Source organism: Panthera leo, chromosome A2, assembly GCF_018350215.1.
Source record: "Panthera leo isolate Ple1 chromosome A2, P.leo_Ple1_pat1.1, whole genome shotgun sequence".
NCBI classification, from domain to species: Eukaryota; Metazoa; Chordata; class Mammalia; order Carnivora; family Felidae; genus Panthera; species Panthera leo.
Window position 1 is genome coordinate 124,456,241 of NC_056680.1, and position 15,387 is coordinate 124,471,627.

Sequence of the window (15,387 nt, forward strand, 5' to 3'; positions counted from 1 at the left end):
CATAGGAAGACAAAAAAAAAAAAAAAGAAAACAGAGAAATGAAAACCCAAGGACAAACAGAAAACAAAAAATAACAGACTCAAGCTGAAACAAATTAATAATTACATTAAATGTAAGTGGTAAAATACAAAATTAAAAAACGTGAGATTGACAATTAAAAAACATAACTCAACTATCTACAAGAAACTCACTTCAAATATAATGAGAAAGGCAGACTGAAAGTATAAGGATGAAAAAAGATACCATATACACATTAATCAAAAGAAAAAAGTAACTATGTTAGTATCAGGAAAAGTAGGCTTCAGAGCAAACAATTTATAAGTGAAGGGGGTAGGATTATTATATAATAATAAAAATCCAACAAGAAGACAGCAATCCTAAATGCCTATGCACTTCACACACTGCTGTAAAATATATGAAGAACTGATAGACCTAAAAGGAGAAATAGATGAATCCACAATTATAGTTGAAGACTTCAGCATTCCTCTCTCAACAATGGATAGATGCTAGATAGAAAATCAGCAAGCACTGAGAAAATATCACCACCACCATCATCCAACAGCATCTAATCAACATTTATAAAATACTTCACCCAATAATAATGTAATACATACTTTTTTCAAGTGCCCACAGAATATATCTCAAGAGGACCATATTCTGGGCCATAAAACAAACCTCAACAAATTTAAAAGAATCAAAATGATACAAAGTGTGTTTTCTAAACACAACGAATTTAAGCCACAAATGAGTAACAGGAAGATAAAAAGGAAATCTCCCAACACTTGGAAACTAAAAAACCCACTTCTAAAAAATCCATGGATCAAACAGAAAGTCTCAAGGGAAATAAAAAAATATATATATTAAATTGAATAAAAATGAAATACAAAGTTTCCAAGTCCAGCATCTAAGAAGCTCATAAGTTGCAACTTCATCCTAACGAGTAAAAAGTTGAACAAACTAAAAGTTCAGTAATTCTTAGATCCATAAGAGAGGTTAGGTCACAAGGCAAACTCCTGCTCCCCAAATTTGAAAATGACAGGTAAATTGAGAGAATCACAACTTAGTGGAACAGAAACCCATGAGCAAAAACCTCCATGGGAACCAGTTGGAGAGTAGGAAAAACTAAACTATAATTGATAAATTGCTGGAGGCACAGGGTAGACAAGTCTGAGAATCACAAACTCCAGGGAGACCCAGTAATAGGGAAGTGCCAGATATTTATGAGTTTTACTTCTATGAGCTCAACAGGTTCTTACAGTGACCATCAGAGAAAAATACCCTCCCACTTCTGGCAGGGGAAGTGGAAAAAGGACCAGAGCACTGTGTTTTTCTTAACAAAGCCTGTCTCAGGAGAAATTATTTTACTAGAGCCTAACCTGCTAGGGTTTTATCAGAGCCCAACACACAGGGAAATCGGGGAAATACCAAATTTCAGCCCTATCTAGTCATCTTGTTGCACCTAAGTGGGAGGAAAAAACCTGAGAAGCACTTGTGAAGTTTACAGCCCAGAGGCACAGGTTCATAGAAGACTGACACCTACTAATAGGATTATAGAATGCCTCTTATCACCACGCTACTGGAAGCTTATTGACAGTGGTTCTTTCACCCAGGTCCAGCTATTAAGAAACAATTACAAGCCATACTAAAAGCTAAAAACAAGTTTGAAGAAACAGAACAGCATCAGAACCTGACAAAGCAGGGATGTTGTAATTATCAAATTGGGAATTCAGACCAACTATTATTAATATGATAAAGGTTCTAATGGATAAAGTAAATAGCATGCAAGAACAGATGGGTAATGTAATCAGAAAGAGAAATCCTAAGAAAGAACCAAAAACAATTGCTAGAGGTATGTATGTATGTATGTATGTATGTATGTATGTATAAATAAATAAATAAATAAATAAATAAATAAATAAATAAATAACAGAAATCAAGAATGCCTTTGATAGGCTTATTAGTAGACTGGACATGGATGAGGAAAGAATCTCTGAGCTTGAATATATTTCAATAGAAACTTCAAAACTGAAAAGCAAAAATAAAAAAAAGACAAAACAAAAAAATAACAAAAAAAATCCTGGAATATTCAAGAACCGTGGGACAACAACAAAAAGTGTACCTACATATAATGGGAATACCAGAAGGAGAAGAGAGAAGGGAAAAGAAGAAATATTTGAAATGGCTCAGAATTCCTTCCAATTAATGTCATGGGCACCTGGATGGCTCAGTAGGCTAAGTGTATGACTGACTCTTGGTTTCAGCTCAGGTTATGATCTCACAGGTTCATGAGATCAAGCCCCACATCTGGCTCTGTGCTGACAGTGCGGAGCCTGCTTGGGATTCTCTCTATCCCTCTCTCACTGCCTCTTCCCTGCTTGTGTGCTCTCTCTCTCTCTCTCTCATAATAAATAAACATAAAAAAGAAAAGAATTCCCTCAAATTGATGTCAGACCACAGATCCAGGAAGCTCAGAGAACACCAAGCATGATAAATGCCAAAAAAAAAAAAGAAAAAAAGAAAAAAAGAAAAAAAATCTACACATATAGTTATTTAAACTACAGAAAATCGAAGACAAAGGAAAAATTCTGAAAGAAGCAAGAAGAAAAAACACATCTTACTTACACAGGAGTACAGCAAAGAATTACATCTGACTTCTCCTCAGAAACCATTCAAACAAGAGGAAACTGGACTGATAATGTTTAAAGTGCTGGGAGAAAAAGAAACCCAACATGGAATTCTGTATCATGTGAAAATATCCTTTAAAAGTGAAGGAGAAATAAAGACTTTCTCAGACAAACAAAAATTGAGGAACTTTGTAAAAAAGTTCTTTAGAGGGGATAGAAAAAGATATAGATCAGACATTGAATCTACATAAGGAAAAAAAAGAGCATCAAAATAAGAAAAGTGAAGATAAAAAGTTTCCTTTTTATTATTCTTAATTGATCTAACATATATAAGTTTTGTTCAAAATAGTAATAGCAACAATGTATTCAACTATGTATCATTATGAATGCGTGTAAGCTTATGTATAGATGACATTAATAACATAAAGGATTCAGGGGTTGGGAGGGAGGAATTACCATTATTTTGTTATTATAAGGTACTGGCACTACCGTGGAAGTGATTTAATGTTATTTGAAAGTGGTCTTGGATTAGTCTAAATGTGTATTGTAAACTCTATGGCAACCAAAAAAAGTAAAAAAAAAAAAAAAAAAAAAAAAAAAGAATTATAACTGATACCCTAAAAAAGGAGAGAAAATGTAATAATGTAAAAGTTCAATTAAAACCAAAAAAGGCACAGAAAGACTGTTGGTCAAAATAGTAAAAAGAACAAAGGCCACAAATAGAAAACAGCAAGAAACACAGTAGATATCAGTCCAAGTTTATCAATTATTACTTTGAATGTCAATGATCTAAATGTACCAATCAACAGACAGAGACTGTCAGAAAGGATCAGAAAACAAGACCCAATCATACGTGGGTTTTGTTTTTGTTTTTAAGCAGGCTTAACACCCAAAGTGGGGCTTCAACTCATGGTCCTGGGATCAAAAGCCGGATGTTCTACTGACTGTGCCAGCCAGGTGCCCCACAACCATATATTATTAAAAAAAAAAAAAAAGAAAGAAAAAAAAAAAACACCCAACTTTAAAAATAAAGACACCTATATATTAAAAATAAATGGAGTAAGATATACTATGCTAACACTAATTAAAGGAAAGTGGGAGTAGCTATACTAATCCCAAACAGAGCAGACTTTACCATAAGAAAGTTGTCACGGGTGGAGAATGGTATTACATTATAATAAAGGGGTCAATTCCACATGACATAATCCTCACCATGCGTGCATCTAACAACAGAACATCAATAAAATTGATAAGTCTCTAGCCAGGTTAACTGAGAAAAAAAGGGAAGACACAAATTACTAATATCAGAAAGGAAAGAGAGGACATCACTACAGATCCCATTGACATTCAGCAAATAATAAAGCAATGAGCAACCCTTTGCCCATAAATTTCACAATCTAAATGAGCCAATTTCTTAAAAGACACAATGTTGCCAAAACTCACACAAGAAGAAATAGACAATCTGAATAGGACTATATCTATTAAATAAATTTAACAATAATAACCTTCCAAATCAGAACGCATCAGGCCCAGATGGGTTTACTACTAAATTCTACCGAACATTTAAGGAAGAAAGTATACTAGTTCTCTAGAATTTCCTCCAGAAGATACAGCAGAGGGAACGCTTATGAACTCATTTGTTGAGGCCAGCATTTTTGGTTTGGTAACCAGAAAAAGATATTACAAAAAAAACTACACTACAAACAACATTTTTCATGAACATAGATGCAAAAATCCTCAAAAAAAAAAAAAATCAGCTTATCAAATCCAACAATGTATAACAAGATTTACATACCCAGACCAAGTGAGATTTACTGCCAGTATGTAAAGCTGGCTCAATATTTGAAACTGAATTAATATAATCCAACATATCAACAGGCTAAAGAAGAAAAATTACAAGATTATATCAATAGATGTAGAAAAAGCAATTGACAAAATTTAACAACTATTCAAGACTTTTAAAAAAAACTCTCAGTAAACTACGAATACAGGGAATTCCTTAAGTTGATCAAGAATATCTACAAAAAAAACTACAGCTAAAATTATACTTACTGAGGAGAAGCTTGAAGCTTTCCCACTAAGATCAGGAACAAAGTAAGGATGTTCCATCTCACTGCTCCTCTGATGAGACAACTCAGTGAGGGGAGCACAAAGGAGCACACAGGAACTTTTTGGAATTATGAAAATGTTTCAGAATTCAATTGTGGTGGCTACACAGTTTTACACATTTGTCAAACGTTTAACTCAAAGAACTGTACACTCAAAAATGAATGTATTTTATTGCATGTAAGTTATACCTCAGCAAAACTGATTAAATAAACAAAAAATAGCCAGAGAGAATATATGTATAACACATATTACTAAGGATTACTCTACAACATATATAAATTTTGCCAAAAAAGCAATAAGAAAACATCCATCAAGTGGTGACAAAGAAAAAACCCAAATGACTATTAAACATGAAAATATTCTTAGCTCCACAAGTCCAAATTAAAATAAATAGCATATCACAGCAATTAGAAGAGCAAAATCAGAAATTTTGATAAACTGAAATCTAGTAAGGATAGAGGAAAAGTACATACTCCTACACAGCAGTGTGAATTGCTACATTTACTCCAGAGAGCAATTTAGCAGTATCTGATGAAGTTGACTAAACACATACTCTGTAACACAGTAATTCTACTTCTAGAACATATCCTACCAAAAAATCTTGCACCTATACACAATTAGAGAACATATACTATGAATATACAAGAATATATACTTTGGGACTATTTAAAAAAATGGAAACAATTAAATATCCACAAAGAGGAAAATGGACAAATAATTTTGCAATTAATAAAATGGTTAAAATTAAAGAAAAATATACACATACACAGGGTTCAAAAATATAATGTGAGGAAAAAGCTGTAGAGTGCTTTACTCAGTGTGAGAGCATTTGTATGGATTTATAAAAACACATGAAGCAATCCTTGAAAATCAGGAATGATGAACACACACATTATACTCATGTAGTGGATGCTTGTGGGAGTGGTGAAGGAGCAAACCAGACTGGGAAGCAAAACAAAGATGACTCTAACTGTATTTATAATGCTTTAACATACCTGAATCAAAAATTACAAAAGAATAGCATTTATTTATTCTAAGTGGTTGATCACACATTCACTTCTTTTCTCTAAATTTCTGTAATTTTCAACATTTCAAAATCAAAGGAATAATAATTTTTTAAAGCTATACAATATGAAATAGGCTTAAAAAGCACTAATTTTTAACAAACGTGCTGGATTCTGAGATAACTCAAAAGTAGTGCATACCATGACATTAAATTAGCATTTATCTTAAGACTTCAAAAATTGAACTAATTTTTTGTTGTTGTTTTTCCAATTTCTAGAATCTGCAGACTAGAAAATCCATACTCTTTTAGGCTAAGCATTAGAAGATATTCATGGACCTCTGACTATGTAACTAAATAAATCTTGCTTTATTAATGTAACTCCAAGGTCGCTGTTAGTGCTCATGACTTTCAGTGTCCCTTCATGAGACCAGTATTGCCCATTTGCAGGGTCTCAAAAGCCAACAGACTATCCCCATTTAGACACATCTTGACTCCTTCCCATTTGGCTCCTCTAAGTATGCTGGTCATTACTTCCACACGAACGTTCATTTCTTTGAGTTTATGTCAGCTTAGTTTCTGGAGTCTTTAAAATTTAGGAGAGGAATTTTTGATTCTCTGCTCAACTATAAGGACACACAGTCAACAAGCCTTAAAGGTCTCCTTCCTTTTATGACATCATTGTGCTTACTTACTACTTTTATCTGATAAAAAAAGGATCATCTACAAATATTTTCTCCCAAATAGTACTCACCTCTGGATAAAGATGGAAGCGTTTCACTGTATTAATTACAAGGGGATATTCAGTGAGCCTATCATTCATAATCATCCACAGTCCTTCCAAAAATGAAGGTGCTTCAATAATGGTCTTGAAGTAGGAATAATAAAGTCCCTTTAAAAAGTATAAATTATTGATATAATTAAATATGAAAGTTTTTAGAACAATTTCTTCTGAATAAAAGGAAAAAGTCAATAGTAAAACTTCCTAATTTCTCCTTGCTACTGCATTCTTGGGCTCAAAAAAAAGACATGCATTTTCAGGTTGTCGCTGTGCTATTCTTTCATATTTTCTGTATGCTTGAAAAACAGGTGGAGGGGTGGTTAAATGTGGCAAGGAATTTTTCTGGCTATGGTTTAAAACAGGAATACAAGGGCGCCTGGGTGGCTCAGTCGGTTAAGCGTCCGACTTTGGCTCAGGTCATGATCTCACGGTCCGTGAGTTCGAGCCCCTCGTCGGGCTCTGTGCTGACTGCTTAGAGCCTGGAGCCTGTTTCAGATTCTGTGTCTCCCTCTCTCTCTGCCCCTCCCCTGTTCATGCTCTGCCTCTCTCTGTCTCAAAAATAAATAAACGTTAAAAAAACAAAAACAGGAATACAATATATTTGTAATTCCAGCAAGCCTGATTTTGCCCCCACATTATGAGATTCCTAGAGGCTGAAATCTGATGAATTCTGGCATAAACAGAGAAGCCTTCATCTCCTTGTACAACTTTGCATATGCTTTTTTCCACCCCTTAACAACATACAATGGTCACAAGCAAAGATGAGACAGGATTCAGGCTTGCAACTTACTTCCTAGCTCCATCTAATGGCTCTGCACAAAGTGAAAGCTAACTAAATGTCAACTGACCACTGTTCATGACACAAACGCAGTCCTGAAAAGGGGATTATCTGAGCATATTATGCTAGCATAGGAAATAAGGACTTTATTAGGCCAGCAAAAGTGCTGTTTAGTTAAAATTCAGAGATTAACAAAAGCATGCTGTTTAATATTACTTTCCTTATCAATTTCCTGCTTATCTTCCTAAAATCTAAAAGCAAATAAAGGGCCATGTTGCTTGTAGTACATGCTTCCAAAAACATTAAAAATAATTTTCAACTCTACACTCATTCCTGGCTCATAAAACTTTGTTATTAACAGATCAAGCAATGCTAGAGGCTACTAGATTGAAGTTCTGTTTCAGCTGATGTCTGAAAGAGCATTTCCCCATAGTTTTGATTGCTAAAATAGTAGTTCATATAAGGATTGCTCCTTTCTCCTTAGGAGGGCAAGACAACACTACAATGAAAGAATATTTAACATGCGTAAGTCTTATACTTAGAGAAATAGAAAAATATAAAAATAAGTTTTTGTTAACAACAGCTGTTATTTTTATGCCTGGTACTGTGTTATGTGCTTCATTCATGATCTCCCTTCATATTCCATAAAATCCTGTAAAGCTGGAATTATTTCTAGATGACAGATGAGATTACTGAGAATCTGAGAGGTTGACTGACAAGCCGTCAGACAACGAAGCACAGACCTGCTATCTGAATCCAGTTACTGTCATCAAAGCCCACACCCTACCCACAGCTACACAATTCATTTAATAGTATTTTATATCCTCCCTTTGGAAATAGTATGTATGTTAAAAATTTAAATGCCACAAATATGCTAAATGTATCCAATTCTTCAAAGGTTTAAGGAGGCTACTGGGGTGAGATTCAAAAAGCAGTGGGTGAGGTAAAAATTGTATGCAGATAAATCTGCAAGGACAGAAAGTAGAACAGAGATTATGAGGGGCTTGGGGAGAGGGGCATGGGAAGTTGGTGTTTTTAATGGGTATAGTTTCTGTTTGGGATAATAAAAAATTTTCTGGAAATGAACGGTGGTGAGGACAAGAAATTTCTGGTAACATTTGGCACGCCTATATCGCTTCTTAAATGTTGTCTTTGTTTTCCTTCTTCCCCAGCTCTTCTGAGTGATCTTTACTATCTTTAAAAGAAGTGTGCATTAGAAGAGTAGGTAATGACATAAGTAAAAGAATCCTAAAACATTTTCTATTTAAATATTAAACCTAAGTTGTAGCTTGAGAAACAGTGCAATTCAACAAAAATTCATTTCAGTTCCTAATATATTTCCACCTTATAGTCTTACTATTCTTAAACTACAAATTAATTTATAAGAAACTAACCATTTCAGTTCGAAAAGTCATCTCCCGTTCTAAAGATGAGAGGTGAGAAAAATGACGATCATTTTCAAAAAGTGTTACTAAATGCATCCTAGAAAAAAAAAAAAAAAAGATGCACCGTATTCTAAGAATAAGAACATTTCAAAACCATTACTAAAGTATTAAAGTACAAAAACCATGAAAAAAATAAAGTTTTGTAATAAATGAGATAATTTTATAATTTGCTTAATAATTTGTATATTTTTAGGCATTTATAATTCAGTGTGTACAGAGGTGAAATTCCTTAACCACAATTGTATATCTAAAACTCCCTCTCTGCACCACCCTCCTTCCACTCCAGGTCTCTAAATCAGAACAGAGGCAAGTTTCTGTTTAAGTTTCACAAGTGATTCTAATGTAACAGGTTGGAGAAATGCCTCTGTAACTATCAAAAAGCATGCGGAATTAAAAAAAAAATAAATTTAGATTAAAGCAGTTTTAAAATAAATACTATAAAAGGGATCGACTTTCAGGTGCCAAAGAGACACAGAACTGTATGTCAAGATATTTTATTAGTGAGACGCAAGAAAACAGCCGTGTAGTGAAAATAGGAGCACGTGTGGTAATAATTAGTCAGCAATTCTGCTATCCTTAACTTACCGAGTAGATGCTTTCCAAATACACAGAAAGCAAACTTCTATATATCAACCCTGTCTTCACGTACCTTGATTTACATGTAAGACATACATATGTCAGGGTAACAGTAGCTATAAGAAATGTTTCTTACCATTACAGCCTTAGTTCTAAAATCAAAATCTCCCTGCAAACTGAATGGCCAGAACAGCACTGAAAATATGTGAGGCAGATCCCACTCTTCCTCAGAGTAAAAATTCCTGAGCTCTTATAGAAATGAAAATACATCAGAGGAAAAATATTAAATTACATATAGTTTTTATAGACAGGTCACTTGTGTAAAATAAGGTACATGTGCTCATTTAATTCTGTAATACCACAGTAGCACCTTTAATTTCATTTCTACCTGATTTCCAGCTGACAAGTGTTACTAAAACTTATGTCTTAGTCACTATGTTTATGTTTTATGTTTGAAACTTATGTTTATGTCACTAACAACACACATTTACTGTAAGATAAGGGAATTTTTAGATGAAATAAACATGCATAATACACTAGAAAGATAGATATTTAAGAAATATAGTGGTGAATCCTTGGGTAACACAAAAATATTTTAATTCATAAGTACTATTCCTTTAATGCATCTATTTTGTAAATGCTGCTTCACATGTTTTTTTTTAAATAACAAATTTGTGTAAACTGGTATACAGATATTATATACACATAGCAAGCAGTTATTGTCTTATTGTTTGTATGCAAACAGCAATGTCAATTTTGAATCCAAATGTTTTTATTCTTTTAAAACTGTAACTAATCTTACCAGTGCAAAACTCCCACAAAGGCAGCTGGAAAAACAAACAAAAAGGTCATTAAAAGCTGCTTTATCGTAATATACCCTTAAAACAACTACTTCAAATGCATTCCCTTCTATGCCTTAAGACAGCACACATATTTAGCAAGATGGCTAAATGATTCCATCTGTATAAAATAGGAAAAATTTACAAACAGACATAGAACAAATTATGAATAGTTCTCACCTCTGCAAGGGAGGGCCGAGGAGCAAAGGAAGATTTGGAAGACTAGATCTCATTCACATAAATTGCAAAAGAGTGATGAAATTACTGATTTTGTGCTTCTTTGTGATTTTCAGTTTATTCTCTCTTCTCCCTCTTATTCTCTATTTCTTTACAATAAAATTTTGAAAACAAGCGCATATATACACTATGCTCAGCTCAATCCTTTCAGAAGTGAATCTAGCCTACAGGAGCCACCGTGGACCACTTTCCCTCACGCTCATCAGAAGATGGTTAAATGCAGGAAATGCCTTCCTCAGCAGCACACCTGAAAGCCCCTATATATGGAGCTTGATTGCTCCCAGACACCTGGCCTGGGAGACCCATCTAGAGCCGCCCTGTCTGCGCCCTATGAATGAGGCTTTAACAGAGGGCGTGGAGACAGGTCAAACAGTGACACTCCTGTGGGTATGGAGATTTTTTTGAGGAGCTCCAAACAATGACTCCTCTGGTGGCTGGAACACTGCTTGTTTTCAAGGATACAACGGAGCTGGGGAAGGGGCACGGGATGAGGCCTAAATAAAACGCCACAAACTCTGCTGTTGTTACAGAATTGCAGTCGTTTTTTGAATACATGTTCTCTAGAGTACTGTAACCCTTTGGTTATTTTTGTAAATTTTTGAAAAATTGATTCTGACAATTTTCCAGGTACTTTTGTTACTGTCACAGAGGAGTGAATTCACTCAGCTATTCCTAATGTCCTGTCTCCCCTCCAAGATTTTATAATAATATTTCTTATGGTTGTCCCAAATATGCTTGGCAAATCATTTTAGCAAACCACAAATTTGAGCCTCTTAAAAATTCAAGAAATTACTCACCTGGACTAACAAAATAAATTAAGTCGATAAAAAATTAAGTAATAATAATAAATTGCAATTTTGAAAAAAATTCCCAGCCATGCTTCTCCAGCTCTTGTTCTCCATGTTCCTAACCATCTGGTCCCAACCACTCTTTAATACTTCTCAGAAGATTTACTTGATTTTACATGATCAGCCACTATAGCCCATGGTCTGTTTTTGTACTGTCCACAAGCTAAAAATGCTTGTTACATTTTTAAAGGGTTGTAAAGGGTTGTACAGATATGGAAGAAGAACAGGCAATGGAGACTGTACGTGACCTGTGAAGCCTGAAATATTTACTGCCTGGCTCTTTATAGAAAAAGTACAGGGGTGCCTGGGTGGCTCAGTCGGTTGAGCATCTGACTTTGGCTCAGGTCATGATCCCATGGCTTGAGTTCGAGCTCCACATCGGGCTCTGTGCTGACAGCTCAGAGCCTGGAGCCTGCTTCAGATTCTGTGTCTCCCTCTCTCTCTGCCCCACCCCCCACTTACACTCTGTCTCCCTCTCTCAAAAATAAAGAAACATTAAAATTTTTAAAAAGTATATATTTATTACATATGTTAGCTCTTTCTATCTCATATGTAATATACTCTGAACCACTTTGAAATTAAACCTATACCTGCTCTCTCAACTTAAAACAGATGCCCCTTTGATAAGGTTTCATTAGCCTTAAGATAAACACATACTACCTCATTCAACTTATATTTATAATCTCTTTCTCACTCTCTAGGCAATTACATATAGTGGCAAAAACTCTTAAAAATGGTGTTTAAGGAAAGGGAAAAGATCAAATATCCTACTTGAGCCATCTAGCTTTCCAAAAATCTTCAAAATATTCTTATGCCTCTCATTCCTTCCCTTTACCCCACATTCCACACCTGATAAAATGATAAGGTGTAATGAAGCCAATATTCTAAACGCATGAAGTGCTTATCACAGTCCCTTCCAAAGCTGTGATAAAAAGCATGTCTCCTGATCCTGTATCCTGTCAATCTCACCTCTGAAAGTGACCTAGCCTCATATTTCACTGAAATGGAGATCATCTGATACAAGCACTCCTAACTTCTTCTATACCCACTTTAACATTTCTGTATATACTAATCCTTGCTTTGCTATTCTCTACCATCTATCTCAGCAAAGGAACTATCTCTCTCTTTTCCAGTTACCTTCTCAAATTTGTGCCTCTAATTCCACTCTTCTCAAAGATTCCAAGACTTCAACTACTTCCTCTCTTGGAACCTGAATCTCACCCTCTCCCCTTGATCTTTCTCTTCGGCCTTCAATTCTCCTAAGCCTTAAAACACTTTGGTTGATCTAACAGCACTTCACTTCAAACTATGACAGATTCTCTCCCCCACCCATAACCCCATTTGCTGCCAAGATTCTTGCACAACGTCTTTCTTTTATGTTTCTATGTTCCTGGTCTTTTTTTTTTTTTTTTAATGACCAATGGCCTCTTTAAATTCTTATGCTTTTCAAACCTCTCTCTAGCATCTGACCAGATTCTTAGATTTCTTCATCTTTTATTATACCAACTCTTCCAGTTTTTCTGGCCTCTGTTTTTATATGCGTATCTGGCTTTTCCTTTTCCTCCCCTCTCTGAAAACTAAGTAGAAGGGGTTTTCTCAAGTATCTCTGCTTTGCCCACTTTTCTCTCATTGGGAATCTCAATCCTCAAATTTCAGCTCACTTCTACATGGATAATTCCCAAATCTATAATCCTCATTGCTGAACTTTCTCTCTCCCTGTCCTCCCACCTCGTCTACTTCACCACCTACCCAGCCCTCACAATATGCTTCTGACGACTCTCCCCTCTCTCCTCTCCCCTCCCCTCCCCTCCCCTCCCCTCCCCTCCCCTCCCCTCCCCTCCCCTCCCCTCCCCTCCCCTCCCCTCCCCTCCCCTCCCCTCCCCTCCCCTCCCCTCCTCTCCTCTCCTCTCCTCTCTCCAGTCCTGCTGTTGCCACCCTCGCTAAGACCACTGTTGCCTTGATTCTGGTATTCCAATCATGTTTTTCTGTTATTCTCCATCCGTCATGGGCCCATTTTACAAACCACTACCATGTTAATCATGTCACTCGATTTTAAAATTATTCAAGGCTGGGGCACCTGGGTGGCTCAGTCGGTTGAGCGTCCGACTTCGCTCGGGTCACGATCTCACAGTCTGTGAGTTCGAGCCCCGCATCAGGCTCTGTGCTGACAGCTCAGAACCTGGAGCCTGCTTCCGATTCTGTGTCTCCCTCTCTCTCTGGCCCTCCCCCCGTTCATGATCTGTCTCTCTCTGTCTCAAAAATAAATAAAAATGTTAAAAAAAAATTAAAAAAAAATTATTCAAGGCTAACACTGTGAATGTATCCACAGAATTGTTCACTTTAAAATGGTTAATTTTATACGACGGGCATTTCATCTCCTTAAAAAAAAGTTGGTTTTGTTTTTCTTTCCTTAAAGAATCCATCAGTTGCTTCCACAGAATGAAGTTCAAATTCCTTAACCCAAGTTTTGGGTTAGACTCTCCACTGCTCGTCCCAGCCCACCTTGTGAACTTCCCACTTCTGTCACCTTCCTTTGCAGTCTTACTTCACCTTTATATTTTCTTACTCCCTCCACTTCAATTATGCCATTCCTCGGGCCTCTAATACTTGCTGTCCTCTGCCGCACACAGCCAGATGTTAACTTTTGAATCACAATTCTAATCCCACCTTTTCCTAAAAGTCTTTGCTGACCTTATTTCCCACTTCCCATCTTAAAGTGTTAGTTTCCTCTTCTGAACTCTCCTAGCACTTAATATATTCAGTCCTTACTTCACCCAGCACTCAGGGAATGCCCTCAGTGTGCTAGACGTGGGTGCTCAGGAGCTGGTGTTTGGGTTGGTGAAACAGCGTGGTGTCCACGCTGATTCTGGATGTGGGATGTATGTGCTGCCACAACTACACATCTGATAAAATGTAAGTGTGAATTCCCATCTATTATTCCTCTCGTATTTGTTAATACCCCACATGTGGAGACCCATTCTTCTCTAACATCAGCAGTCAGCTTATGACTAAAAGAAATCACAACAACTTACATTAGCAGACATTTCTCCATGTTTCAACCTACATCAGTAGCCCATCTGAACGAGGACTAGGCTCAAATCTGATTTTACTGAAACGGCAACATTTAAATTAACTCTTAAACTACAGAAAATGAAGAATGTAAATAAACAATCTTTCAAGTGCTTTAAAAAAAATTCCCAAATCCAAGCAGTGAAGCTCTACAGCAAGATGGAAGTAAACTATTAAAGGTTCTCAGCTAATTAAACCAACACTTTATTTTGCTTTAAGGTACAAGAGGAACATGGGTGCCCCCAAGAAGTAGCCTATCGTTTTTAGAACCCGTGATAAATGGCTACCCTGATTAAAACGACATTTTGGTGGTGGCACAGGGGGTGACCACGATGCCCCCCCCCCCCAAACCCGGGACTCTGTTTTAAAACAAGAACCAGGGGGGCTGGAATTCTTCGGCGATCTTCCAGAGCTGGACCTTGTCATTAGAACTGCTAAGCTTGTTTGTTAAACTGATCTTGACGACTCAGCCAAACCGCTTCAAACCCGGGCTCAGAGGCCCTCCCGGCCTTGCCACGGGCGCCCCCGCCCCCCTCTGCTCACCTATGCCGAAGGAGGTCCTGCTGTTGACCTGTCGTCTCCGAAACTGCAGCACCTTATCCCGGAGCTGCTCCAGCAAACAGCTGAGGAACTGGAAGCGGCCGAGAAGAAGGGTCTTGGCGACCACTTCCATTTGCATGCAATTCTGCGCGTTCAGGTTTCGGGTCCTCCGCGGCGAGTAATCCCGGGAGCCCCCCGGGAGGTTCCCCCCGCCTACCGGCAAAGGCGGCTGCCGCTTTTCCGTCTCCGCCTGCGACTCCTCCATCTCCGGCTCCCCGGCTCCGGTGGCCCGGCGCCGCCGCCGGGAGTGCACGGAGCGCGAGGACTGCACCGGCTCTGAAGCCGCTTCTTTGAGCTTACTCCTCGTTTGCCCGACCATTTTCTCATAGTCCCTGTTCAGATGGAGCTGGGTCTCTGGCTGGCGCAGGCCCAGCCCAGTCGGGCGAGGTCCGCTGGGGCCTGGCTCGGGTCGCGGCCTCAACGACTAGCCTCCGCCGCCGTTGCGGGCCGCCCGGTCGTCATGGCGACCGGAAAACCG

The 15,387-nt window shown here is 37.4% G+C and overlaps 1 protein-coding gene across 2 annotated transcripts in view; it reads right to left on the reverse strand.

Moving 5' to 3' along the window:
- The window catches only part of DPY19L2 (dpy-19 like 2), a 95,968-nt gene extending 80,581 nt beyond the window's left edge, over positions 1–15,387 (reverse strand). The window contains exons 1-5 of one of the 2 annotated variants that reach the window (XM_042921947.1): positions 15,067–15,387; positions 14,853–14,940; positions 10,119–10,143; positions 8,690–8,777; positions 6,491–6,628 (exon numbers count right to left, since the gene is read on the reverse strand). In XM_042921947.1, coding sequence (XP_042777881.1) covers positions 6,491–6,628; positions 8,690–8,777; positions 10,119–10,143; positions 14,853–14,940; positions 15,067–15,228 — 501 coding nt within the window. In that variant the 5' untranslated portion in view covers positions 15,229–15,387. Of the gene's footprint in view, positions 1–6,490; positions 6,629–8,689; positions 8,778–10,118; positions 10,144–14,852 lie in introns of both variants that reach the window. The other variant, XM_042921939.1, reaches the window with a different exon arrangement.